This window comes from Pteropus alecto, unplaced genomic scaffold (assembly GCF_000325575.1).
Source record: "Pteropus alecto unplaced genomic scaffold, ASM32557v1 scaffold20, whole genome shotgun sequence".
Taxonomy (NCBI): domain Eukaryota; kingdom Metazoa; phylum Chordata; class Mammalia; order Chiroptera; family Pteropodidae; genus Pteropus; species Pteropus alecto.
Genome location: NW_006436298.1, coordinates 849,204 through 877,198, shown reverse-complemented (window position 1 = coordinate 877,198; position 27,995 = coordinate 849,204). Strand labels below are relative to the sequence as shown.

Genomic DNA, 27,995 nt, shown 5'->3' with positions numbered 1-27,995 from the left:
TATGCCTATCTTTCCTCCTCTATCATTTTTACCTTTTTCCTTTATATTTGTTTGTTTTTATTTGCATTTCTTATTTTTATCTTTCTTGTCCTATACTGTGCTTTTTACTGTGTGTAGTCACCCTTGAACACCTTCTTATGACTTTCTTTCTGCAATACATTTGTTTTTTTCTTATCTGTCTTAAATTCTCCTAGTTCTCTTTTCACATTCTCATGGCCATACCTCTTACTGTCCTATCCTTTCTTGCTTGGGTTCTTATAATTCTATGTTAATAACTATGATTACTTTTTAATTTGTAAAATAAAATTAATGTTAGAATGCTCTTACAAATCTTATCTGTTCCATGGCAATTTTTCCAGTGAGTTTAATTCATTTTTAAAAAAACTTTTTTCTGTCATTTTCCACATTTTTCTTATAGTATATAGGAACAGGAATACTGACAGAAATACCTTTATTGCTTACCAGTCATATTTGAAAGAACCGGATTTCCCAGACCTGTTATTTTCAGGGGACTCCTAGGACAACATGGAATGTTAATGACCTTCCTCAAGAGTTTCTTCAGTTCAAGGGCTCCCTCTCATTTTACAATCACAGACAAATTTTCTTTGGCTATGGCAGAATTGTGTAGCTGAGATTTCTCTGCCTCTCTGAACTTGAAGATATTCATGAGAGTATGAGCTCTGTGTTTCTCAGGTTCATTCACTAGCCTCTTCCACTAAGGGTAGGGCCTTTGCTTTCTCAGGTGGTTCCTTCAACTTTAAAATGTGTACTTTTGCTGGCACTTTATGAGACTTGCCACTTCTGAGGCTCTGGATACTCTCTACCCCTTTATTCTCCATATTCCCTTGTTGGACCTGAGCCCCTATCCTAGCAACTTCTGCTCACAGTGGTGTCCTCTCTTTCCAGATGTGCATTTCTCCTGGCTGTTTCTTGGACCTACGCCACAGGGACCCCTCTGCACTCACTTTTCTTCCCTGTTTCTCCTGCTACTTCTCGCTGCACTGCTTCCTACTTCTCGCTGCACTGCTTCCTACAAGCCTCTCTCTGCACCATTTTCTCTTGATCTTAACTGCTTTTATTGACCCCAACACATATTTTAGAATTTCTACAGCTTTTACTGAAAATGGCATGTGGGGGACTTTTTTTAGTTACACATTTCACTCTTCTGTGGTTTTCAACAAGAAAACTGAAAAGATTGAGAACTCAGCTAAAGCTATAGTCATATCAGACAGAAGTCTGATGATCATATTCCAGGTTATCAATCTGTGATCATTATAGACATTTTGGAAAATAAGAAAAATGTTAAAACAAAATGATCCACAATCCCACCATGCATGAATAACCATTGTGAGCCTTTCGATGTATTTCCTTACAGTCTTTTCTACTGTATAAAATATAAATAAGTTCACTTGTACATGTAATTGTATATACTGATTCTTTCGCTTCATATTTAATACGTAAATTTTAAAAACTATGTATTTCCAAAGATACAATTATTGAGAAGACAGAAAGGGAGGAGATAAAATAGAACCAAACATTTTTTTCTGCTTTATAAATAACTATATGATTGCAGTGCCTGTATGAGCTCTCGACTTACTGGTTTTTCATAATTCACTCAGCCATTTCCTTATTCCTATGTTTTACTATTTTAAATAGCACTCATAGACCAGAAAAATCATAAATATTTTAGAATATGCTTCCTAATTTATAAGCATAGAATCAAAGAATATGAAATTTTTTAAGGCTTTTGATGGACATTGACATTTTTTCCCAAAAACGTTGCCCAAAGGAACATTTCCAGCAACAAGACATGAGTGTCAGTTTGACCATACCCTCTGAACATCATCTTAACCTTGATTAGCCAATAAAACATATTTTCTTGGTTTCCCATCATATTACTCCCATCATGTGTCAATAAGCAGCAGTGATCTGAGCTAACTGCATTTATAAGCATGATTAGAAGCCATTGCTCGACTCTCAAGTCTGTTCTGCTGTCAGATAAAAATGCTGAAAGGGAACTGAGATGACTGAATGTTTTTATGATCAATGTCCCCTTTTCCCAAATGTAGATTACATTCACTCTATCACTGTCTATTGAGGAATGAAGTTGAAGTTATTGGCTCTGATAAAAAAGGAGTAGTAGGCTATTTTATACTTTCATATTAAATACTGATAAATGAAGAAAAGTATTTTGGGGTCTAAATTATCTAGACTCCTACTTTAATTTTACTCTCCTTTTGACATATGATGAGATAGTCTAGCTCAGATAAATAGTACCCTCCCACTGCCTTTCTCTTATTGCCAATACTATCCTAGCCATGCTTTTCCTAAGACAGTGAAATATTCTCCTATGTCCTGAATATGAATAAAACATCTTTGATGGACCTAACTCACTGCAACTCTCATTCAACAATAGCCTTATCGGCATTTCATGTTGAAAACTGTTCTCGACTTTTATACTTCCAGCTTTATAAGGACTAAAAGTTCAAAATGTAAAACTTTATATTTAAAAGCTATAAAAGTGCCCTATAATTTATTTCTCTGATGTAAATTTTCCATTTCAATGTCTACAATTTGGTCTTTGCTATCAATGCAAAACTCAGACACCTACCTAAGGAAGAGATCGTACCGAATATCATCGTTGGGGTTCCCTGATGGGGTCGTGTAGCAATAATCCATTAAGACATTCCATCTGAAGAAAGAAGTAAGCATAATCTAGAGTTAGAATCTCTTATTGGGAATTAGTTACTAATCTAAGGTAAGTAAATATTTACAAATGTCTTATTCCATAGAATGTAGGTTTTTTAAATTAATTTGCAGAAGATTCTTATTCATTAAAACATTCTTCTAAACTCAAATATGTTTTAAAATCTGCAATAATAAATTGCCATCCTGCATCAAGTGGGGTTAAGGCTAATACCACACATGCACAAAATTTCTGTGCAAGGCAACCAAATGGTCAAAGTCTGAAGGAATAAAACCCAAAAGTGAACTGCATAGATGCTTCTATGCTCATTGTAAACAATGGTCTTTTGTTTCCAGAAGTTACTGTCTCTAACAGATGACAAAGGATATTATAATACCACATATAGCAAAAAAGTTCGACACGCAAATTATACACTCTAAATTATGCCAGAATCAGTAGGAGGTGGGAATGGGAGTCCATATAGACTGTGTGAGGTAGAAGAAAATCTGTGAGGCAAATACACAGCCTTCCTCCACAAGGCCAGATTGTGCCTTCATCTATACATTACTTTACTCAGATTCTGGTGTCATGAAAATTACTAGTCTGTGGGAACTAAATGTCAATAAAATGAAAGAAAAAAAAATACCTACATTTAATAAGACAGTTTTAAAGAATCATATATATTCAAGAATAGAAATACCAGGACAGAAAAGAGAAGGTAAAGTTTCTTGAGTATACTAATCTCTTCAGGATGCAACATTTAAGTAATATATAAGAAACCCAAAATAAATCATTTACATATCACAGTTTTTTTATAGGGCAGGATTAAATCTTTAGCTTTTGAATTCCCTTTCCATTTTGATCATTCTGAATTTTCTAAGTACCATAGAAAAATTTTTTTATTTTTTTTTTTTTTTTTTTTTGTAGAGATGTTTTATGTCATTTTACATCATTTCGGCCCAGATCCTTATGGAGAGAGTTCTTTGGTTTTTTAAATATTTTTTTATTGAATAGTAATGTACAGATAGAAAAGTGCACAAATCATAAGTATTCACAAAAATGACTGCATCTGATTAATCATCCTTCTGATGAAAAAATAGAAGATCCTGGTATCCCAGAAGATGTCTCACACCCTCTTCCAGTTACTACCCCTCCTTCTTTATGGGAAGACTTGTTATTTTCCAGTTGATGACAGAAAATGTGTCACCTCTTAATCTTTGTTATTACTTCTGTTTATTAGCAATGACAGTATTTTTGAAATTAAAAATGAATGAGCTAACTTTCTGATTCATGAGGCTTTAGGAAGCCAAAATGTTTTAACCAACAAAAGATAAGAGTTTGAAAATACCTGCCATCCAGATTAGTGGCTTGTACGGCTGCAAATACTTTGGTTTTTAAAGGTAATCCTATACTCGGGATAATTAACTGCTGGCTGTAGGTTGAATCCTAATGAAAAAATAAGTGATTAATCTATCATTGCCTTCCCAATGACAGTACATTTACAACTTAAAACAACATCATATACAAAAAAAAAAAGAGAGAGAGCGAGAGAGAGCAGCAAATCAACATAAATCGACCACCAAAAGAAACCCAAAAAGGACCTAGTTAATCCTCTAGCTTCTTGGCAGAGCTGTCCTGAAACCATAGTCAAGTAACAAATTCATTTTTATGCATAAATCTTTTTGTTTCCATAATTTACCATAAATGATGGTCAATGTTCAGTGCTTTTAAACATTATTCAGTTGTTAATAGTCAATGGTTTATATTTCATTTGTTTAATATTTAATCGTCAATATTCAGTTTACTTAAACTAAATTTCCATTTATTTAAGAAGTTTATTTAAATTATGTCTGCTTCAGTTTAAGCCCTTTGCCACTGGAGGTCTTTATATGCTTGATAATATCTCATTTACCCAAAATCACTTATCTGGCAATTTGAAATTACCAAATTTAATAGAAAACAAAACAAACAAACCAACATGTTCTCTGAGTTGCCAAAATGCATGCCATAGAGTTTCTGCATCAAATTCTTTGGTGGTTACTCACAGAAGGGTATCTCAGAACTTCATTTCTACCGTTTTACCCTTATTTGTGACAAATTTTAGAAAGCTTATTTATATCACTCTACAATCTATAGTAGATTAAAGTGGCAGTTGGAAATTGAGAAGTGACAGCTTTAATTTAGTAATAAAGAAAAAGAGAAAAAAAATGTAAAATGAAAAAAATCTCCTAAAAAATGTAAGCTGTCAAATCATTTAGCATGGAAGTAAATTGTTTTCCCAAAATTTAATAACTCCGAACATATTGCTATTTTGCAATGAAGGGAGATTTTAATGTTCATTATGAAATCTCACTATCATCAAGCAAAGGCAAAGTACAGAACATATTCTAAGAAGGCTGGAAAGAAAGCAACAGATTTTGATTTTTTTTAAAAATTAAAACAAAAACTGTTTGTATGCTTCACTTTTGAAAAGGTTGCATGCATGAGGAATATTTTATTCCCAAATAAACCAGATAAATGAGGGATTGTATGCTATACCTATTCTCTATATTTCTGTGATAAAAGAAAATAGCTCCTCTAGCCATTTCTGATAGTAAGTATTTGTATTTAATTTCTTTCTGGCTCCCCTTTCCAACTCTCCAAGTAATCCACACTTCATTAACTATGAAGTATTTTCTTCTTATACTTGCATCAGTATTGTCCAGAAGAAACTTACTTCTTTTACAAGTATTATACTGTCAAATCATTTGCAAATGACATGACTCAGCTGTGGTTTAATTATGAATCATCAAATTTTTTCTCTAAAATTGCTTCTCAAAGGTAATTCTCTGACTTTATCTTGGATAGTTGCCTTTACTCCTGTTAGTACAATGTTTTCCCTAAAATCAATTATATTTATTTTAGATTTTTTCTTTATCTTTTAAATATTCATAATTATTATAATCTTTTCTTCAGATTTACTGTCTCTGTATCTCCTGAGAAGATAGTAATAGTCAGGTACTATTGAAATGCACAAAGTCATCCTTATTTCCATAGAGGAGAAAACTGATATATTTATATTTCATAGAAATAAAAGTCACAGTTCAACCTGAAATAACTTGCATATATGGAAATAGCATAGTCAATAAAGTCATTGCTTTTTATAAAACTTTTCTAAGTACACTTATTGAGTCACGGATCACATAAAAATAAACAATTACCCTGAATCCAAATTGGGTAAGAAACTTTCCTCTTTAAATGACTAATTAGAGAATATGAGTAGTGGGTACGTAATACAATTTTTTATCATTCCTAAGGGTTAGGAATCAAAAACTTTGCATGTGAAATAAGACATGGCCCCTCATGGTTGTAAAATAAAATATAATTTGAAATGCTACAATAAAATTACATTTGCGTAGCTAAAGGTTAGTAGCTAAAGGTTCTCAAACAAAAAGTAAATACGATTTTGAATCAATTAGTGGAAGTATACCAAATTTTTTTTCCATTATAAATTACTATTTTTTAATATCTTGTAACATTGTAAAATACTATGATCATACTATTTTAAAAAAGTAGTTTGGGGCAGTGAAACTTTCTGTATGAAATAGCGATGGTGGAAATATGTCACAGCTATTTATCAAAACCCATAGAATATACAACATGCAGTGTGAACCTTAAGTAAACAATGGACCTTAGTTAATAATATAGCAATATCAGTTCATCAATTGTAACAAATATACCCCAAAACACAAGGTATAAATAATAGAAGAAATTGTGTGCAGACAGAGGAGGTATGTGGGAACTTTATACTTTCAGATCAACTTTTCTGTAAACCTAAAACTTCTCTAAAAAATAGTCTGTTAATTAAAAACAACTAGTTTATGGGGAAATGGCTGAATTCTATTAAGTAACTTGTTACTAAATGACTTCAAATTCAATTTAATTTTTATTCAACCATTAATTCTTTTATTGAAAATGATTAAAAATGAGAAATATTTTGGCACTACCTATTTCATTTATAGTCTGGTATCCAGTTAGCTATCTTTTGACCATAGAATTAAAATCTTAAGGTTATCATCAAATTATAGGCTTTTATTTAGCCTTAAGATTCTAGAAACTCTTTGAAGGATTATGTCTACTTAGCAACAGGACTATAATATTATATCAAATGATAAAGAAAAGACCTTAATAGCAAAACTCTTCTCAAATCTGCACTTCTAAATTTTGATTTTCTACTTCCCAGTGAGAAAATAGTTTACTTTCACAGAAAGTAATGGTATCATTAAATGTCATGTGGGTATATTTTTCTCTTTTTTAAGATCAGGAGTTGTCATTTTTATTTCACTCAATTATAACAAATAATATTGAACCCAAACCAGTCACCTCAATTCTACCTCAGGGAGCTTACATATATAAATCAACAAATAAAAATCTTCTATTTAAAAATAGTGCTTGCAACAATAATAAATATCTGGCTATATTGGGAACAAATATTGGCACATATTTGCTGAGATTATAGAATCAAGTAACTTGGCAGCTTCTTACAGAAGAAAGTTTCGAAATGACAGAAAATCGTACCAACAAAAACAATCTTCACTCCAATACATTTTAATTTGTTGTTTAGAACTCTGTGGTGTCAGACTACAAACTTACAAACATGATTTTTTTAAGAATGCCTTTGGAAAATGTCCTACTACAATATTTATAGCTCATTATATTCAAAGTATAAAGTACTGACTTTTAAATCAGTTGCATGAATCATAACTCAGTGCCATGATGACATGAATAATAATGTAAAAATCAAATTCATAATTTACAAAAATGTTGGTTGATAGATTGAAAAATTGATATTTAAATCAGGCATTTAAAATGTATGAATAAAAATTTTTAATCAACATGAAAATATCATTTGGAGGATTAATGTTAGAGTTATAAATAGAAATCCATGTATTTTTCAGGTTTTGCTGCCACTGTTGATATTTACATGACAAAAGTTTAGACAATACTATGTAGTCAAGCCAAATTATTTCAGATGTGACAGAACTGACATCAGCCAAAAACCGTATTAAAAATATTAACACATTCATCACCAAGCATGCCTTTAAAAGAAGTATTATTTAGGCTTTTTCTTTTTATCGCAAAAATATTATTCCTCAACTCTTGTCCCTGACAATGGCTACACACACACACACACACACACACACACACACATAAATAAATACATTCATTTAAAGGCAGATAGACACTTAGAGTAACTATACAGAATTATATTTATGAAATAAAACTTAAATCATCTACCAACTTTTAGGAAAAAATGGAGTTTTTATTATATCTTTATCACTAAAATATATGAAAATGGTAGGAAAGATGGATAAATGTTACCGAAGTATAACAGAGTTAATGTGGTTTGGGGTAGATTTTTATATAAAAGCCATTTGCATAAATGGCTCCTCAGAACGGTGAGAGAGAAAATAACATCCTTCACCAATCAACTTACATTATAAAGGAGCAGGTTCAAAGTGCTGACAAATGTACCATTGTTCTCTCTCACAGAAATAGCAGCTGAGGACCTAAGACAGAGTTAGAAGAAGGAAAGCACCGATGAGATCTTAAATTAAAAGTTTCAGGTATACCTTAATGTTAGATTTAAGATATTAAAATTCTTGAGTAAGCTCGACATACTTTTAACTAGGCCTGCAGTAGGTGTATATCTTGAATCACTGAACAAATAAAAGATTAAAAAGCAAGAGAGGCCAAGTAAAGACAAACTGTTTTTTATAATTTTTTTATTTATAAAGGCATCTTTTTTTTTTTTTTCATTTGGCATTACTTATATGAGACTTTTTGCAGGGAAAAAAAAAGTCATTCCAAAAGAATTTGAATCTGATGTAAATACATTTTCATCAATTCCATTAGAATAGAAGTTTCATGAGATCAGAGATTTTGTTTTACTTTGTTCACTGCTAGAACATTTCATGGTACATATAGATACATAATAAATATTTATTGAACAAACGAATGAATTTCCATGTACGATGAAGCTTGGGCATGTGTTTAGTGTAGGAGGGGGCAGGCAGAGTGAGAGACTGTGACACCCTAATGATCTGCTTTCCTCTACACCTGTATCCTTTAGACTCTAGGATATTTTTTCTTGTTTTCTACATTAAAATCCTGCTTTTGACCAAGGTGTTGATCATCACTGCGCCATTAAAACCAGCTATGAATATTTTTCATCTGAAGCAAAATATGGCCTTTACCTTTCTTTGTGACTAAGATTAAACAATAACTACACTTTTGTGATAGCAAACCCTAAAATTAGAAAGTGGATGTTTTCATCCAATCACCCCATTTCTTCAAAAATCTTTGACAAATCCAGGTGACTATGCTGTAATGTGGCTGTAATCCTGTCCTGGAGTATGTGCTTTGGAATAATGAATGAATACATGACTATAAACAAAGGCTATGACCTTAGTCCATGTCTGGAGCTCTTAGGTTCTGGGTGATGCCACCTTTCTTTGGAAATCATCAGCACCTGTGCAGATGACACCTCAGCAGAAGGCACTGAGACCCCAGACTCTGAGGCAGCAAACTTCAAAGGGAGCATATGGCAGAGACTGAAACCAAACAGGACTGAATGTTCTACATTCTGGAAATTTAATAAGCCCTTCTGGACTGTAAAAACACTCAGAGTTCTTGGGTTTTTGGACTATTCTAAAGGGAGCAGAGAGAACCCAAGGCAGACACCTGATTAGTTTTAGCCAGTTTTAATTTTGGAGGAAAACTATATATAATCTATAACAAGTATATAAAATACATATAACATCTATCTCTTGAGTTGTTGATATGGTTCTTAACATGTTAGATAGATGACAGAGAGATGATAGATGATAGATAGATAGATGATAGATAGATAGATAGATAGATAGATAGATAGATAGATAGATAGATACTTTTAAAAGGGTTTCCATTAATTGAGTTTGGCTACTCTCAATAAATCCTGCTAAGTAAATCGTTATAAATCTTTATAAGTCCCTTAAGGATAAGAAATGACTCAAACATAAGACAATATGAGACAGCAAGAATAAAATATGAACTTACGAAGCAAGCTGGGTATTATTAACCAGGTATTCCAATGGATAACTACAACTAAATTTGTAAAGAAGCCCAGGTAAATAGCTGATGATTGTTGGTGGGTCAGGAGTATCGACATATCCTGAAATATTTCCTATTTGTACTGAAGTTGTGTTTCCATAAGCACTGACTCCAGGAACTGTGGATACCTGTTAAAATAGTAGATTAAGTTCAATGATTAAATAGCTATATGTAAATCTAGGCATTTTATATGCAAAATAAAACATTAGATCATTCCTATGGTCTGTTTCAACTATAACATGTCATTATTTCAAGATTATACACACCTCATGCTACCTTTAAGTGATTCTATGTGTCTCAACTAAATGAAACTGTATTTATCAAAGACACTTTATTTACATTTCATAAATTAAAAAGGAAAGAGATTATATGTTCAGAGCACTGTAACAAGTAATTTGAAAATGTCCATGATAAATCCAAATTCTGTGGCATGGTTTAAAAGTCCCCTGTTAATCTGATCTTGTTTTCCAATTTAGCTTTGTATCTCCAGGCTCCCTCTCTTAGTTAATAATGCTCCAGCCCCAAAGCCTTTTTGCTCAGGCCTTTGTGCATACTCCTTCTGCCTCCTCTTTTCCCCACTTCACCCTGACATAGCCTACTCCTCTCCGAATCTTATCTTTCCCAGGAAACTTCTCTCGACAGCCCCCTGCCCTGTTATTTTCCCTATTTCCATCACAGCAGTAGTCACAGAGCATGAGCAGCCTCCTGACTTGGAATGATTACGATCAGACATGATCAGACCTCCTTTCGCCTTCACATCTTCAGCATAGCACAGTGAGGCCAGTATCTTGGGGCCCCGAGACAAATCTCAGAAAATAAGTTAAAGTCACAATTTTCCTGAGAGTAGATCTTCTCAGGGTCTTCCTCTGTGGTGCATGAAGATTCTCATCCCTGTCCAGGGCAGTAGTTCATACATGGGATTCAGGGGCATCATAAACTCCCAGAAGTTATGAAAAAAAGTATTGTCTGTGTGTGTTTTTTCTGAGGAGCTTTCACAGGTTCTCCAATCCCACTAAAATTTAAGAACTAGCATTTTAGGAATAATCGATATTGTTCTTGATCTTCATAATACCATAGAGAAATACAATTTCTCTTATAATGTCAAATACCATGACGCTCAATAAATATTTTTAGCAGATATTATGGAGACCTGTAATACTTAATTTTCAACGACAGAATAAACTTCATTCATAAACCTAGGAGCATATGGGCAAAACTGAGGCAATTATCTAGCTAATTCATGAACTGAGCCAGAATTATTATAAATGAAAACATTTTTATTCTAATCCAGTTATTTAGTAGTCTACTTAATTTTTCCGATGTAGGAATGTCCTTGGAACAGACTCCAAAGCTGGCGACATCTAAAGAAAACTGAAAAATAAGGAAATCTTCCCTTCCTCTCACTTCTTGCCTGACTGGCTAGCTAAATATACCAATTCTGTCTGTAAAACACACACACACACTCACACACACACGCACACACACACGCACACACTCACACACTCACACAGATTCTTTGCCAGACATTTCTCCTAAATTGTTTTCTAGGCAGCAAGGCAAGACTTAAATCCAGAGAAGAAAGCGCTATGAAGGAAAGGCCTTGGGGTGTGATGAGAGGAGAGGAAATGATGCTGCTCTCCACACTGGCTCCCTCTCTACTCAAGGAAACAGAGACATGTAATAATCAACCTGAGTCACACTCCCTTAGGCTTACTTTATAACCTCCCGGCACACAGTTCAGAGAGACGAATAAATGTTTTTAGTAAAGAGCCAACAATACTCAAGCTGCAGGCTTGGAAATGGTCATGGGCACAATACTCCAACTGCCCTCTTGGAAAAGGTAAAGGAGAAGATTCAAAACGATCTCTTTTTCCTGTCCCCCATCTTCTATCACGTCTTAAAATCTCTACCCTCAGAATAATCAAGTCTTTCCCTCTAGATCCCAAACAACAGTTTATGAAAAGGAAAAGCCTTTCTCCCTCAGGCTAAGTGGTCATGCTCATTGTATCTCCTTTTTGTCTTTGCTAGAATTTAGTAATAAGATTATATTTAAACAAGCACAATGAAAAATAATACTAAATAAATTTCAGTGTCACATCCCCCAAGTCACGATATTTTTACTTCAATTAATTTTAATTCCCAGGAGAGCCAATTCTTTATTCAATTCTATTTTTGGTGTTCAATTCATGAATAAGTAAATGAATACCATAGACTAGCAGTTTTCATTCACGGTGAAAATATTTGAATTGGTATTTTAATATTCTCAATAACTAGGGAGAATGTGCTACTGGGGTTTCCTGGGTAAGACTGGCAATGATAAACATTTTGAAATTCAAAGGAGAGTCCTACACAATGAAGAATTTCACACTGGAAATGCTGACAGCCTTCTTTTACAAAGCATTGTAAATTTTTCAGTAGTAAACATGAAACCTAGAGGATGCTAAGTTACACATTCTATATTTCGTCTTCCTTTCTGAATGAGGTCACTAGGAAGCAATAGGCCAAGTCATTCATTTCCAAACTCACTGGAACAAACCATTCTTTTTATGATAAGCTTCTTCTATAAAAAGTATGAGGAACATTGCTAATGACAAATTGTGGAGAAATATCCATCAATGTCATTCACACAAAATAATGTCGCTTAGAGTGGCACAGCCCATCTCAGGCCCCTTAACTGCCCAGCTACGGTAAAAAGCACCATTTTTGGAAAATAAAATTGTATGTTTGGGAGCAGAAGCCTCAAGCAGGCAAAGGAAAGTGATTTGTTCAGTTTTATGGGAATTTTTTTTCTTGAAAGATAGATTGGGCTTTTGATTATTTCATAAAATGGAGAGTTTTCTTTTTTAGTTATGACTCCAAACCTAGCACACTATTTCACATGAATCTCACCACTAAGTTGTTGCCACAGCCCTCCAAGGTGCTGAGATTGATGATGAAAATGACCACCGCGGGAAAGGTGTTGTTATTGATGAAACCCCTGCAGTGGGAATCTCCATGCCTTCCGTTCAGAGCCAGATCTGTTTCAGAATAACCGGAGAAAAGTACTGTGCAAAAATTAATCTTCATTGTAATGGCCTGTACCCCGCAGTAGACACTGATGTCTCTTTCAGCTGAAATAAAAATATACAAATAAACATAAATCACAAAAGCACAGTAGAGGACACAAGAATAACTTTAACACCCCCTGTTGTATTCATTCACCCCCTCAGTCTGTTTAACTCATTTCTATATTTGAATACACCGCAATCCAATGTGAAGGTATGAAGAAAGGTAGCCAGAAAAGTTGTCTATGGGGAGATCTGTGAGTGTAGAGATTACATTTCATCTCTGTTTCCTTGTGCCTGGTATACAGTAGAAGTGCATTAAATGTCAGTAAAGTATTGTCAAATGATTAGAGAATTGAGTGGGGAAAAATCAGATTGCTGAGGAAATTCAGAACAAAAGTAACTGAATTATTCAGATTTCCTGTCTGGAGTAGTGAGGCTCACTACAAATGATGCATTTTCCCAAGCGTAAGGAAGAAACAGTTAAAATTCATCCTAAACCAAGACTGTTAAGCGCTTTGGTATTTTTTTTAACCTATCTTATCCAGGATGTAGAGACAAAAGTCATCCATCAAAACTTTATTTTATTCTACCTATACTAAATCACACTAGAGAAAAAAAAATGAAAAATAGTGCTGATATTACAAACAAAAATGCATGACTTGCTCTAAGAAAATTTTGCCAATCACTATGCCTCAATAAAAGGAATGAACTAGGTATGGAAATGTAAAACATGATTTGCACAGTTTTCCTGACTCTGTAAGTTATCCCTGATGAGATCCATTCTAGATCTGTAGAGGTGAGTACATGTACATAAACATAAACATACACAAGCTTTCCATGTCTCTATTTAGCGGTTTTTCTACATGTAATGAAGAAAATATACATAGAAAATGGAAAGATTGGCTGCTAGGTAATTCCCCAGTGACAGAAACTTTTACTTTATTGGTTTCGGTAACTGTTATAAGTTGAATTGTGTCCCTCACACCAGGAAAAATAATTACATTGCGGTCCTAACCCCCAATACCTCAGAATGTGGCCTTATTTGGAAATAGGGTTATTGCAAATGTAATTAGTTTAGATAAGGTCACACTGGAGTCGGGTGGGTATCTAATCAAACATTACCGGTGTCCTCATGAAAATAATGCCATGTGAAGACAGTGAATTGGAGTGAAGTATCTATAAGCCAATGAATGCCAGAGATTGCCAGCAAACCACCACTGGAAGCTACAAAGAGGCAAAGAAGGATTCCTCCCAGTCTCAGAGGAAGCATGGCTCTGCTGACGCCTTGATTTTAGACTTCTGGCTTCTGAAATTGTGAGACCATAAATTTCTGTTGTTTCAATATAACCTTTTTAGAGGCACTTTGTTATGACAGCCACAGGAAATTAAGTGGTAACACTCTATTTTACCACTTTGATGAAGAATCTGAAACATTAATCAGGTGTCCAAACTGTGGACACACACAAACAAAACCTAAGTAGTCTATCTGGAAAAATGCTTGATTGTTCAAAAAAAGAAAAACAAGCAAGATAATAAATATTTTTGGTAAATAATGGTTTGTTCACCTAAGTAAATGCAAATATCAGTTAGGATTTTTTTTGGCGTAGAATTAATTTGCTTAACAGTTCTAATATAAGAGTAGAATGTTCAATAGCATATTTCTTTGGAATATTCATTTTTACACTGAGTTTGTTTGTTTGTTGCTGGCAAAGTGAATCATATTTTGAGGATGCGAATAAGCCAATATGGAAATTTCTATGTTTGGTTATGATTTTAAACTCATTAGAAAACTGAAAGGTAGTATTGGGCTAGTTATTATAGAAAACTTCAAACAATATTCCCCTTGTAAGTAGAAAAAATAAAATGAACTCATTATGAAGCACATTTTACCAACATAAAAAAAATTAATATCACTCACATTTGGGAGAATATCGCTATTAGCCTTCAGCAACATTAACTGTTTCAATGCAATCATGACTTTTAAATGATGCTCTGAACTAAATAATAGAGTTCATCTTAACAAGTGTTTATTGAGTGCCTACCAACTTCAAAATGCATCATGAATCTACTGGTTTTTCTCTATCTTCGTGCTATTCATTGTCCATGCCACCATTATCTTTTTGCCTGAAATATTATACTAACTCCCCACCTGGTTCCTTTATTTCCGTTCCTAAACCCCTCTAATTAGTACAGCTATTAATATATGCATCCAATCATGTCACCTCTTTGCTCAGATCTTCAATGGCTACTCATTTCACTCAGGCCAAAAGTCTAAAACTTGAACCTGGTCCTCTGACACCTGCCTTCGAATAACATCTTCTCTTCCTTCAGGTCTCAGATTTCATTGTCCTGTTCTCAAAGATTTCCCTGATTTTCAGTCTAAATTATGCCATTGTTATATGCTGCTATATTGCCTTAGAATCATATATGTATTTGTATAATTGTCTTCTCATTAAACTGAAAGTTCTCCAAAGCAAGAAGCTATGATAGTCATCAATGTACTCAGTGAGTATTTAATTAATTAATCATATAAAGTACTGGAGCAATAAACCGCTTGAGGATTTACAAAGTAGTGGTCCTTGTTCTCATGTAGATCACAGTCCATAAGAGGAGACAGACATGGCCCGTGTTATCAGAAGGATTGGGCAGAGAACTATGGGATGGCATAGAAAGCAAACCTTACCCAGACCAGCTGGTTAGGAAAAGCTTCCTGGAGAAGATGGCATTGAGCTGAGTTTCGGAAGTATTGGTAGGAGTTAGCTAGATGGAGTGGAAAATTTATACCCACAGAGGGGGCAATGTGAATAACAATGTAGGTGACAAATACACTCAGGCTGGTTGGGAGTTGAACAGTTTGGTTTTTATTAGAATTTAAAATACAGAGGAGGAATGTCAGGGAATGAAACCAAGTGGCAAGCACACGAGCAAGATCACAGGAAATCTTTTCTTACAAAGTGGTCTCTGAAAAGTAACAAAATATCTCCTTTAATATCAAATCAAATTCTCAGCTAGTAGAGCTCTCTTTATGCCCAGTGAAATAGAAAACAAGTATCATTGTATTACTTGGCATATCATAAATCTATCAAAGTTAATATATATCATTAAATATGTTACAAAAAAGAAGCACCATTTTTCTCAGCTTAAACAAACTAAAGACTAGTTTCTTCACCTCTGTTGGAGAGGAATTAATTGATGCTTACAATAGCTTAACAAATAGCAGTGTTTACTTTGTCCAGACGTAGAGCTCTCTCTTTTTTTCTGCTTTATAGCTGAAGACTTGTAATCCCTGCAGGGGAACTGAATTTGCTACAAGCTGATCCCACTTGGAAATATGACAACAAACTAAAGGCTTTTTTCAGTGTAGCAAAAGAGATCTGTTCAAATCCATCCTAACCCAGTTTTCTAAAGACTTTTCACTGTCCCTTCCAAAGAACACATTTTTTCCTGGTTGTAGATACTAACGACATCTATTCAGCACAATTTTTCCATTTATGAGGCTCTGTGGGAGGAATGATGTTACGTCAAGTTGCCAATGAGCAATTTCTGTCAAAAGCAGAGAATTTTTTTTCAGAGAATAACAGTTGCTCTCAACAACTAAATTTTTTGAGCCTTCTTATTGTCCAGTCACTGGCCCTGAATTGTTACATCCCTGTGGACAATACTCAAGTATTAAATAGCCTAATGAGTAAAAGCTGAAAACAAAACAAAACAAAAAAATCAATGAAAACAACAAAACAAAATTAAATTTTTGGTTTTTAGTGTTTTGTGTTTAAAGATACTACATGTTTAAAATGGCAGGCCTCTTAAAGAGTTTATATTACTAAAATGAAGATCTTTCCTCTGATATTTTAACCAAGCTAAGCTTTTCATAGAAATTTTAAAAATATATTATTCAATAGAATTCAGGTTAAAATAAAGAAACCTCCTGAACTCCTCTCACCAATTGGACAATAAATTTGTTTCAGATTTTCTGATATTATGCAAATTTTAAATATCCTGTCACCCTGTCAACCATCTATCTCACTATGTATAAAAATGTGGTCTCATTTGGGGTTCATAGAATATGGTTGCGTATAAATGAGAGTGAAGAAGGGATGGATCCGATGGATTCTGTATATGTAAATAAAAATATCACTCTACTTCCATTCCTAGAAAACCTAATTACACTTTTCCTTTTAGCCATACTTACTGACAATATATTTGCAGCACATTATTCACATATCTAATAAGAATAACTAACTGTTCTTTTCCTTAATGGTTTCATACTCACCTGGCTTAAATACAATGGCATTTAAATGAGGCTAAAGATTCCTTGCTCCTGGAAACTAATTTTCATCTTACATCAATAGTGTTGTTTGAGACCTACATTTCCTTTCACTAGTGTCAGAGTATTTATTTTAACATTTTTTCCATTATCTGGAATAATAAGGGCATGGATCAATGCAATTATTCAAGTAATTTGCATACACATATTTTGCAAACAAACGAACATGGCAACACCCTATGGATGTTAGCTTGTACTCAGCACTATAGTGCAGTGGCTCAAAATGTTTCTTCACAATTGATCTAAAAAAGTTTTTAAAAATATTTTGGAAAAGCAATTCTTGGGGTCAGCGTATAATGTAAAAACAAAAAAGTCTGTGGGGTACAAAAGAACAGGAATTGAAAAAACAAGATTGGCGCTATCAGTTTTACATAAGCTAGAGGCTCTTGATTCTGTTTATTTTCAAGATCTAAACTACCCGCCACTTTATGTCAACAAACTATCCAAAAAAAGCATGTTATATACATATTATATGCCAGTCTCTGTGCTAGACTTGAAGATAAAGACATTAGCAAGACTCCTTAACTTCAAAAAGCTTATGATTGAGGAGAGGAGATAAGAAAAGCAGATAATTACAATGTAGCCTGATAATGATACAATAGAAGTTCGTATAGCATATTATATACAACCATGTCTTGGTAGGGCAGAGGTGTTTGGAAGGGATTGTTGGGAAGAAATAAAATAGTTCCAACTGGCTAAATATTATAAGAAATCAATTACACATTGGCATGAAGAGAAAGGGATGTCAAACTGATATTTCAGTTTCTAGCTTTAGTGACTGAGTGCATCATTCCCTGAAATAAGGAATACAAGAAGGAAAAAGATGATGAGCTCAGTTTTTGAGAGGATGAGGTACATATGGGACATTCAAATAGAAATGTACAGCACATAGTTAGAAATATGAGTCTAATATTGGAAGAACAGAAAAGAGTAAAATATATAAATTTGAATCACCAAATACTCAACATATCAATAAAAAACAATAATAATAGATAAAATACCCATGAGAACATTCAGGTAAGAACAGAAATAGGCTGAGAACAGAAAAATAATAGCTGAGTTGCCTTTTAATGAGACTTTCCCACGTTTCTGCAATGGAATATAATCATTCTTTTGTGCTCTATCCCACATCACCTAGACTGCAAATTCACTATATTGCTTACATTATATCTGGAAGTGTATATTTACTTTTCCACTAAATTATGAACTCATTGAAAGCTCTGGGTTTTTCCAGAGCGCCTAAGAAATACTCAGCAAATGTTTATTAAAATATACTTAATTCAATTCTCACACAAACAGCATTCATGGTTTCTAACTTTTTAGTATCAAGTGCCAAGATTCACAAAGAAAATATGTGCACAATTAATAGGGGTTCATCTTGACTGTTCATCCAGAACTCGTATTTCCTTTTTGTACTCTGCCAACTACCTACGCTGATTTCTGTTTTCATAGTTTAAGATGAACATAAAATCTTTAATATCAGATATTTTCTGACTTCCAATTGAGAAAATTCAACCCATTAAATAATATGAATATAATGGATTTTTGTTATTTGTTTAGGTATTTAACCTTTGTAAATACATTAGTCTTGAAGACTAATTATCTTGCCTCATTATTAATATAAATTTTAAAAATTATTTCCCCTTAATAAATCCAAATAAATCTATTTTAGTGCTCAGGTAGCAATGTATTTGTCTTCCCCTATCTCCACTTCTACTCCCTTCCACAAACCATAGCAATTTAATAACAAAAGAAGGACAGTCCACCTCAAATGGTAACTATGCCTTGGCCATGCTTTGAAACTAGGGGAGGGGATATATAAGATGAGCAGATGAAGGCTCTGTGCAGTTCAATGCAGGTTGCTATGACTATGATTGCACCTGTATCCAGGGGCTGATTTATGCCTTCAAATTGACCATGAACCAAAATTTCTTTACTCCAATAGGAAGAGCCTTTTCCGTATGCTGAAGAGTGCATTGCTTTGTAATGCTATAGAAATCTCACCTGAAATAATTTACTTCCTGGACTCCAATAGATATTACAAAACTAATTTATATCATTTTAGCAGATTATAAGAGTAATTTATATATAATTTCCATCTCTAGCTCTGTAAAAAGAGAGTTATATTTGGTACCACATAAACAAAATTGCTTAGAGAACAAATGCTATATACAATGCTTTAACTAATTTTTTAAAGTTATTTTCCTCTTAAGTTTTTACATAATGAGGTTTTGTTGCTAAAAGAGCAAGAAGTCCAAAAGGGGCACTGATACATCAGTTACACAAAATACCAGCAGCTGACAAAGAATTTAAAGTGGATTAGAAATTGAAGTTTCCTCTCTATATTGAATGGGTTTCTTGCTACCTTAGTTTTCCACATCTGTTTCTCATAGGCAAATGCAAGAAATTTATATGCAATCTGAGGCAAACTTTGCAGACATATTCACACTTGCTTCTCCAAACCAGAAGAGTTTGGTCATCTTTTTCAGGAAGGAAAAAGCATATGGGTTTTATTTTCACAAGCAGAAGTGAAAAATTCATGCAATAAAGAACTTGGCTATTAAAATAAAGAAGGTAGGTAGGGACTGACTTACTCAGTCACACTGAACTTGCTAATTGCTCTTCTCTTCACTGCACTTATCACTGTCAATTAATCAAGATGTGATCAGCAATCGCTGCCTGAATCAGTTCTTCTGCCTCATCTGGTGTAGTAATTGCAGTCACAGGTGCAAAACAGAAAGCAGGCATCCTCTTCACAACTCGAAAGACTGAAACATGACTACTACATAGGAAGGCAGGAGAATTGGCTTTTCCTATTTACACGGAAGGCCAAGATATATTCCCTGGGATAATTATTTCATTATTCACTGACTTTGTCTTTAGGCACAGAACAATGCAATGGCTAAGCAAAGCCTAACACAAGATTAGACAGTTCATTTTACTTGACCCACCCATGAATTCTATCAATTAAATAGGTGATTCTCTATTTTATTTCCTGTGGAACACTAGTGTTCATTGAAATGTTAATAAATATTACTGGAAAACAAGATAGTCACACAGGTCCTGAAAAGGCTAAACAAATTTTCCTACCATATGATTTTTTAGATTCTTTAATGTGGTAATTTCCATTGTGATTGCCATTTACACAACATTTTTTTCTTCCAGTTTTATTGAGATATAATTGATAATTCACACTGTAGAAGTTCAAGATATGTAGCATAATGACTTGATTTATGTATATTATGATTAACACAATAAGTTTATTTAACATCCATCATCTCATATAGATATAAAAAATATTTTTTCCTTGTGATTAGAACATTTAGGAATTACTCTCAGAAATTTTCAAATATACCATATAGCAGTATTAACTATAACCCTCATGTTGTACATTAAATCTCCAGTCCTTATTTACCATACAACTGTTAATCACTTTCATTTTAATCACTTTCATTTAATTCTCACACTCCCAACTCCCACCTCTGGTAACCACAAACCTGATCTTTTTTTCTGTGAGTCTGGGTTTTTTTGGGTTTTTTTTGGTTGTTCATTTGTTTTTAAGATTCCACACGTAAGTGAAATCATATGGTATTTGTTTATTTGTCTTTATCTGATTTATTTCACCTAGCATAACGCTCTAAAAGTCTATTCATGTTGTCACAAATGGCAGGATTTCCTTCTTTTTTAACAGCTGAATAGCATTCCATTATATATATATACCACAACCTCTTTATTCATTTATCTGTTTTTGCACTTAGGTTGTTTCTATGCCTTGGTTATTTTAAATAATGCTGCAATGAACATGGGGATGCAAAGACATCTCTGACATTGTTTTGTTTCCTTCAAATATATACCCAGAAATAGAATCGCTAGGTAATATGGTAGTTCTTGTTTTAATTTTTTGAGGGATCTCCAAATTGTTTTCCATAGTGGCTGTACCAATTTACATTCACACCAACAGTACACAAGAGTGGCCTTTGCTCCGCATCCTTGCCAGCACTTGTTACCTCTTGCCTTTTTGATGATAGCCATTCTAACAGGTATAAAATGGTACCTCATTGTGGTTTTGATTTGCATTTCCCTGATTAGTGATGTTGAACACGTTTTTACATACCTGTTCACTATCTGTATGTCTTTTATTCGGGGGCGGGGGGGAATGTCTATTTAAGTTTCTTTTGCCCATTTTTAATTGAATTATTTGGTTTTTTAAACTTAGTATTCAAAGTTCACATTAAGACAACATGATTTGATGGAAAGAGTCTTAGTTTTTTTTTTTTAATTTTTGTCAACTGCCAGCACGGCAGCATTAAGCAAATTGTAATTCTCAATTTCCCCATTATAAAATGAGAAAATGATTTTGTGGGTTTGTTGTAAGGAATAAAAGAGAGACTATGTAATGTACCTAGCATGCAATATGTGAAACCTATTGTTTCCTCATTAGTGTTACTTTAAATAGAATACAAAAAGACAAGTTATGTAACGTTGACTTACATTCAGCTTCTCATGACTGGTTAGTTCACTGTAAAGCAATGTCAGGCCACAAAGTGTCTAGTGCCATTAACTTAATCTCTTCCTGATTATTCCTCTATCATTAAGACTTTTTTAGAGGCCTGAAGGTTTAGGCTAACCCTTATATAATAGCATCTTCCTCCAAAAAGGGGCTAGTTCCAGAAGGTATCCATCATTCATAGAGGTCAAATGCATTTATAGAGATTTTTCACTCTAGCCAAATAATTCCTTAGTACCCTAAAAGTAAACAGTGGTTTGAGTTTTGTTCTGGGAAGAACACAACTATAATGTCAGTGGGGCATGTGTCTACTCCTTGCTATTAGCTTGGATAGTCAAGAGTTAATTACCTTAAAATTAAATGGTATCCCTTTAAATTTGAAATGAATTAAAATTCGGTGTTTCCTTTGGCTCAAAGATAAATGCTATAAAAATTAAAGAAAATAGTTCTAATGTCATGAAATGGCAAAGGTCAGATAGGGTAAGATGATTACTCTCATCATTATTAACATTACTTTGCATTTAGATAGCCCCTCTTCTTTTCCAGACTCATTCTCATTCTATCCTACTGCTTACTATCTGAGCAGTATGTGAGCTCCTGATTACATCAAGGTTGATCGTGATATGGAAGAGAAGTCGCCAGGTCAAGAGGGGAGTGAGCAATTAACCTTTAGGCTTTATTTGCTTATTCTGGTCTTCTTTTGCAAACAACCTGAAAAAATGGGCCTACTTGGAAATAATACCCACATAAACTTATGATTTATCTGGATTTTAGATTTTTTTATATTAATTTTAAATTGCAACAATGTGTGTGTGTGAGGGAGAGAGAGACAGAGACAGAGACAGAGAGACAGAGAGAGATTGAGAGAGTTTAGAAAGCTTGGATATCTGTTGTCCAAGCCAAACAGTACTAAAAGTGCTAACATAACAAAGACAATTATAAATTAAACAAAAGAGGCTTAATTCTCCATATTGAAAATAAAGGAAGAGACTTCTCTTCCCTCCCTTTGTTACATCATTTACACCAGAAAACTCATAATTTTAAGTACTTTCTCCTCTCTTTGAAATGTATATAAATCCTGTGGAAAAATAGACAGGTCTTTTGTCAGCTTTATGACCCAGAAACGTCTTTCTCAAGGACCTGGGAACCATCTCTCGGAAATGTAAATAAATGTCAAGAAAGATAACAACCCTATCTCACAGTTTCAGTAGGAGGATGGGAGCCTAACTTCAGTGGGAGCCTTGCTCCAAATTGCATATTTGCATATTGCAAATTGCATACTTCATAAAAATATGAGAATTTTATTTTTCCTCTGGATAAAGCCAAAATGCTAACACAATTACGAGGTAATTTTAGGATATACTATATGTGACAAATGATGCTGTCAAGTTCTCTTTCTTGAGGACTAGTTATTGTTTATCTTGAAAGCACATCCATAATGGGTTACATCTGCTTGGCTATATAAGCGTGAGATTTCTGTCTTTGCAACCTTTTAGTGGATTGCCTATGGTGAGCATCACATTCTGATTTAATGCTTATTTTATTATCTTTGTGGAGAGGGTTTCTGGACTGAGAAATTTTGTTTTTAATTATTTTTCCCCAGTATACGACTCTGCTTTTAATTGGAATAACGAACTCAAAAAAATAATAGAATATACTATATTTGTTGTTCTTAACCATAAATGTATATTTGACTCATCTACAGGGTTTAAAATAGATTTTTCAGTGCCATATTCAGAGATTCTGACAGCACATATTTGGGGTGAAGTAGTGTCTTACTTTTTAACTATCCCAGGTGATTTTGATGCAGATGATCAGTGGGTGCCATTGTAAATAGATGTTTTAACATAGTTTTTTAATTTATCACATGAAAATTTCTTTATTTTGCTATCCTAGTCACTTCCTGGCTTATGTACATATTTTATTCACCTTTACAAGTGTATAACTATAACAACAGCTAGATCCTCTCTGCTAAGCAATCTTTTTACATTTTGGCCTTTTTTTTTTCCATTCACAACAGAGTAAGGCTTGACTACCCTTCTCAGGCCCCAGCCAGGCCTCTCTGGCCCCTCACTCTCATGAGGGCCTCGGCCTCTCACTTCACTGAGAAGATGAAGACAATGAGTTTCTCTCAACCATTCTGCTAGTATCTTTTATTTCTCTTTCCTAAATCAAAGAAACAGCGACTATTTTTCCAAGGTTAACTCCTCCACCTGTACTTTTGATTTCTTCCGTATTTTCTTCCCTCATTACCTCAATTATTTCTTTATTTGTATCCTTAATCTCTGAATACTTTTCCTTTACTCACCTATACTCAGGTGTCTCTAATCCTCTAATCCAAACGCCTCTTTTTCATTTAAATAGCTGGTTCAAGTTATTCCTCTCTTTCCTTCATGACCAAAGTTACCTAACTAGTAGTCTATTTCTATACCTCTCATTTTCTTATCCCCTTATTCCTCACTCACTTATTGCACAGAGATTCAAGTCTCACATAGCTGTTTTCGGTTTTAATATCTCTCTTCACACCCAAGTTCATATTTCCTACTACTGCAGAGAGGCTGCCACTCTAAGTTCTAAAAGTATCTCAGACTCATTATTTTCAAACCCAAACTTTCGTTCTAAAACATGCAAGTGCTCTATACTTTTGGTGTCAGTTAACAGTATAACAACCAGTTATCTGAGTTCAAAATATCCTCTAGTCTTCTCTTTCTCTCACTTCTCAAATCAAACCAGTCCTCAAATGCTAGTGAGTCCACCATGAAATATATCTTAACAGCTGTTTCCTTCTACTGCTCCACTGCCACTGCCTTCGCGATGTTTCTCTCTGACTCTGGTCTCTTCTAATGTGATTCTGTCTTTCATACTTCTAGCGTTTCCTTTCTAAAACAAAATGTGACCTTGTCGAACTCTTCAAAAGGTATGTTTAAAAAGAATCAATGGCTCTCCATTGCCTATAAACTAAAGATGAAACACTTTTATTATACAAAAAACACACAAAATATTCTTACTAAAACAACTGAACCTGAATTTACTCAAATCTCAAGCTCTAATTGGTTTATAGGATATACAGGGAAAAAGGAACCTGTTACATGACATATCAGAGTTGAAGTCAACCAGATCCAGACTGTCAGAGTTCTATAAAACAAATGACCAAATTACTTAAAGAGATAAACAGCATTTTAGAAAGCAAAGGACAGAGAGGAACTGTTATAAATTAAAATCAAATTTAGACACATATCAACAAATGTGAATGTTTTAGAGGCAAATTGGCTGAGTATTAGATGATATTAAGGATTATTGTTAAGTTTATTAGATGTATACATGAAGTATAATAATTTTTAAGTTCTTTTTTAGTATACACACACACACACACACACACACACACACACACACATATGCATATGAATTTATTTTAAACTGCCAGATATGGGGATGATAAGAAGAGAAATGTGAAAGAAAATTTATAAATGTTGATAATTGATGAAGCCGATAATCAGTATGAATACTCTTTTTTACTAATCTCTCTTTTTATATACGTTTGAAATTTTCCAAAATAAAAAAGTAAAAAAAAAATTTTTTAAACATTATTTATATATTCAAAACCATAAACAACCCTGCATAGCATACCTTTCTAGACTTACCTTTAGACATTTCTCATCCTGACCTCTGTATTTTACTTAACCTGCCAAGCACTCACATCCTAGATCTGGGCTCATGAAGACATTCCTACACACCTTGGTCTTTACTCTAGAGCAAGCCAGATTATCTCTCTCACATCAACTATGTAACGACCTACTGATTGTTCTATGCAGGTGTGCTATTGCCTGGCATGCTCAGAACATCGAAATATTGCCACGTTTGAAGAATGAAAATGTGGCAAAAGGTATTTAAGGTTACGTGGCAGACTTTTAAAAAAGTAGTTTCAGATTGTCTAACCTGTATTTTAAAAATGTTGAATTCTATAACTTTATCCAATATGAAATGACAAATACTTAAATGAGTCATTGAATTATTTCTCATTGAGAGATTTTAGGAACCTGTGGGTCGTGTCTATCAATACAGTCAAAATCTCATATCTGTCAGCATATTGATGGTTTGCTGTGAAATGCATTCTGGAGCTGGCCTTGTACTTTAGTGGTGACCAACGTTTTATTGAAATAGTATTTTTTGAGTATTGCATAATATTTCACATCATTTTCATGTGTTATTTCTAAATAAATATATTAGTATACAACAGGAGTTTTGAGAGTCTAAACTAACTTAGGGGGAAAAAGGGCATCGATTAGGCAAATTTTGAATGAAATTAACCTCCCACTTTTATCACCCACTAGCCAATATTTTTCACATCTGCAAGCAGCCATTATAATACTAACTACAATGAACACTTTGTATGTTAATGTGGATATAAATTACAACTCCAGAAAAATGTCTTTTGTCATTTGCCATTCATTAATATCCACTTAATATAGAGGGATATACTCCCATTTTTCATATATATTTAAATGATTTACTTTTCAAACATAATCACTCTTTCTAGATACAATTAGAGAAAAGATTAGGCTCACACTTACCAGGAAATCTACTGTGGAGGTTGGCATCACAGTTGTAGCCATTAAATTGAGCAGACCCCGGAAGCACTCTAATTGTTAGAAGCAACAGCAACCATATCCGTTCCATCGCTAAACCTAAAAAAGAGTACGTTATCATGTGCACATCACCAGCCTTCACTCTTACTTCCTGGAAAGACTGAGGCTGATCTCAACTCATTGTTGCAGGCAGACAGTCTATGTCCATGCAGTCAAAACTCATTAAAGACCTAAGGATTATCAGAATTAATTATCAGCAATGAAGCAGAGATTTTGGTCACAATATTTCAAGATTATTTTCATTCTTTGGTTTCAGTTTGCTAAGGATGACAAAGCCAGGCTTTTGTAATGGAAGACCAAAAGTATAAGTCATAAAATTTGTAAAAGAAAAAATCTTTATTATAAATAGGAAGAATTCAATTCAAATATTTGGCAGATTAGAACAGCTAAGCAGACTGACCAATTTGGAGGCAACTCTACACTTAAAAATACCAATATGCATAAAGACAGAGGAATTTAACCCAATACTTGATTCTCAGAGAATTCTCAATACATTCAATGACCAAATAATATGAGGAAAAATTTTCCCTCGACAAAGGAATTCTAGATTACTGTTACTTCTCTAGATCAATAGTTCGTGTAGCATTTTTTCAGAAGACACAGGAATAAAGCAAAAAAGAGAAAAATACTATATATGTAATGACACCATGATTCCTCCAATAATTGCTCTTGGTGGGTAATAAGGACTGATATAGACATATGAAAACCTTGAATTTGGGGGGGAAAGTAATGGAAGGTGATTTTTTAAGTTGTCAATGTGGGTTGAACAAATATAAATTGACTTTAAAACTTAAAAATCACTAGTCAGTCTGGTGTTTAAGTTTTTTTTCTTTGATGCCTCTCTATTGGCCTGATAAAGTTAAAACATCTTCCAGAAGTGCCCAACTTATTCTTAGAGTACAGTCTGTTCACTTAAAAAAAAAAAAATCTTTGGGGTTGGTGGTTTTGGTGTATGCATAAAAGGCAAAAATAAAATAAAATCGTAAATGGTTTGCTCGAATAATTTAGTGCATTTTAAAAGCTTGGGGTTTGGGGAGAAAATTGTGTTTTAGATATCTTTAAAGATCTGCCCTAAGATCATTAATCAAGTCTTTAGCAAAAGGAAGGAAATATATCTTCTTTTGAATTATCATTTTAGTATAACAAGTTTATGGTGAACAAAAGTCACTTTAGTGAGGATGTGGGAAAGAAAGACATGAGTTTACTCTCAAAAATAGATTAAAGAAATATTAACTCAGCAGGAGCTTCCTTCCTTCAGCATTATAATATACTGCTCAGGCACCAACCTGATGACTTTCGGAAGCACAGCCACACAGCTAGTTAGTTCTGATGCCCTAGGACAGTTCTTAAATGAAAGGATCACACAAATAGCTGACCCAGACCCTGGGCTCTCTAGCTACACCTACACCTTCATTGTCTAGATCTTCAGAACACTTCAAATAGATTAAGTCCGCCCTGCTCTTTCGTAGTCTTGGAAGACTACTAGGAAAAAAGTGGCTTGTTTCTGAATGGTACATTTCACCTCATACACATCCATCTCATGCTCTGCCACTCCCTTCTTATGGTCAGTCCCCTTAATTCTAAAGGCATTGGAGACTCTAGACTCACACTATTGTCTTCAATCTAGAGATGTCTCCTACCCCTAGGGATTTAC

The 27,995-nt window shown here is 33.9% G+C and overlaps 1 protein-coding gene across 1 annotated transcript in view; it reads right to left on the bottom strand.

Moving 5' to 3' along the window:
- ZPLD1 (zona pellucida like domain containing 1) overlaps nt 1-27,995 on the bottom strand; it is a 59,406-nt gene that overhangs the window by 10,822 nt on the left and 20,589 nt on the right. Inside the window, exons 3-8 of the mRNA XM_006913069.2 lie at nt 26,267-26,380; nt 12,707-12,927; nt 9,764-9,945; nt 8,163-8,235; nt 4,035-4,132; nt 2,612-2,692 (exon numbers count right to left, since the gene is read on the bottom strand). Of these exons, the coding sequence (XP_006913131.1) occupies nt 2,612-2,692; nt 4,035-4,132; nt 8,163-8,235; nt 9,764-9,945; nt 12,707-12,927; nt 26,267-26,372 (761 nt within the window). The 5' untranslated portion in view covers nt 26,373-26,380. The remainder of the gene's footprint in view (nt 1-2,611; nt 2,693-4,034; nt 4,133-8,162; nt 8,236-9,763; nt 9,946-12,706; nt 12,928-26,266; nt 26,381-27,995) is intronic.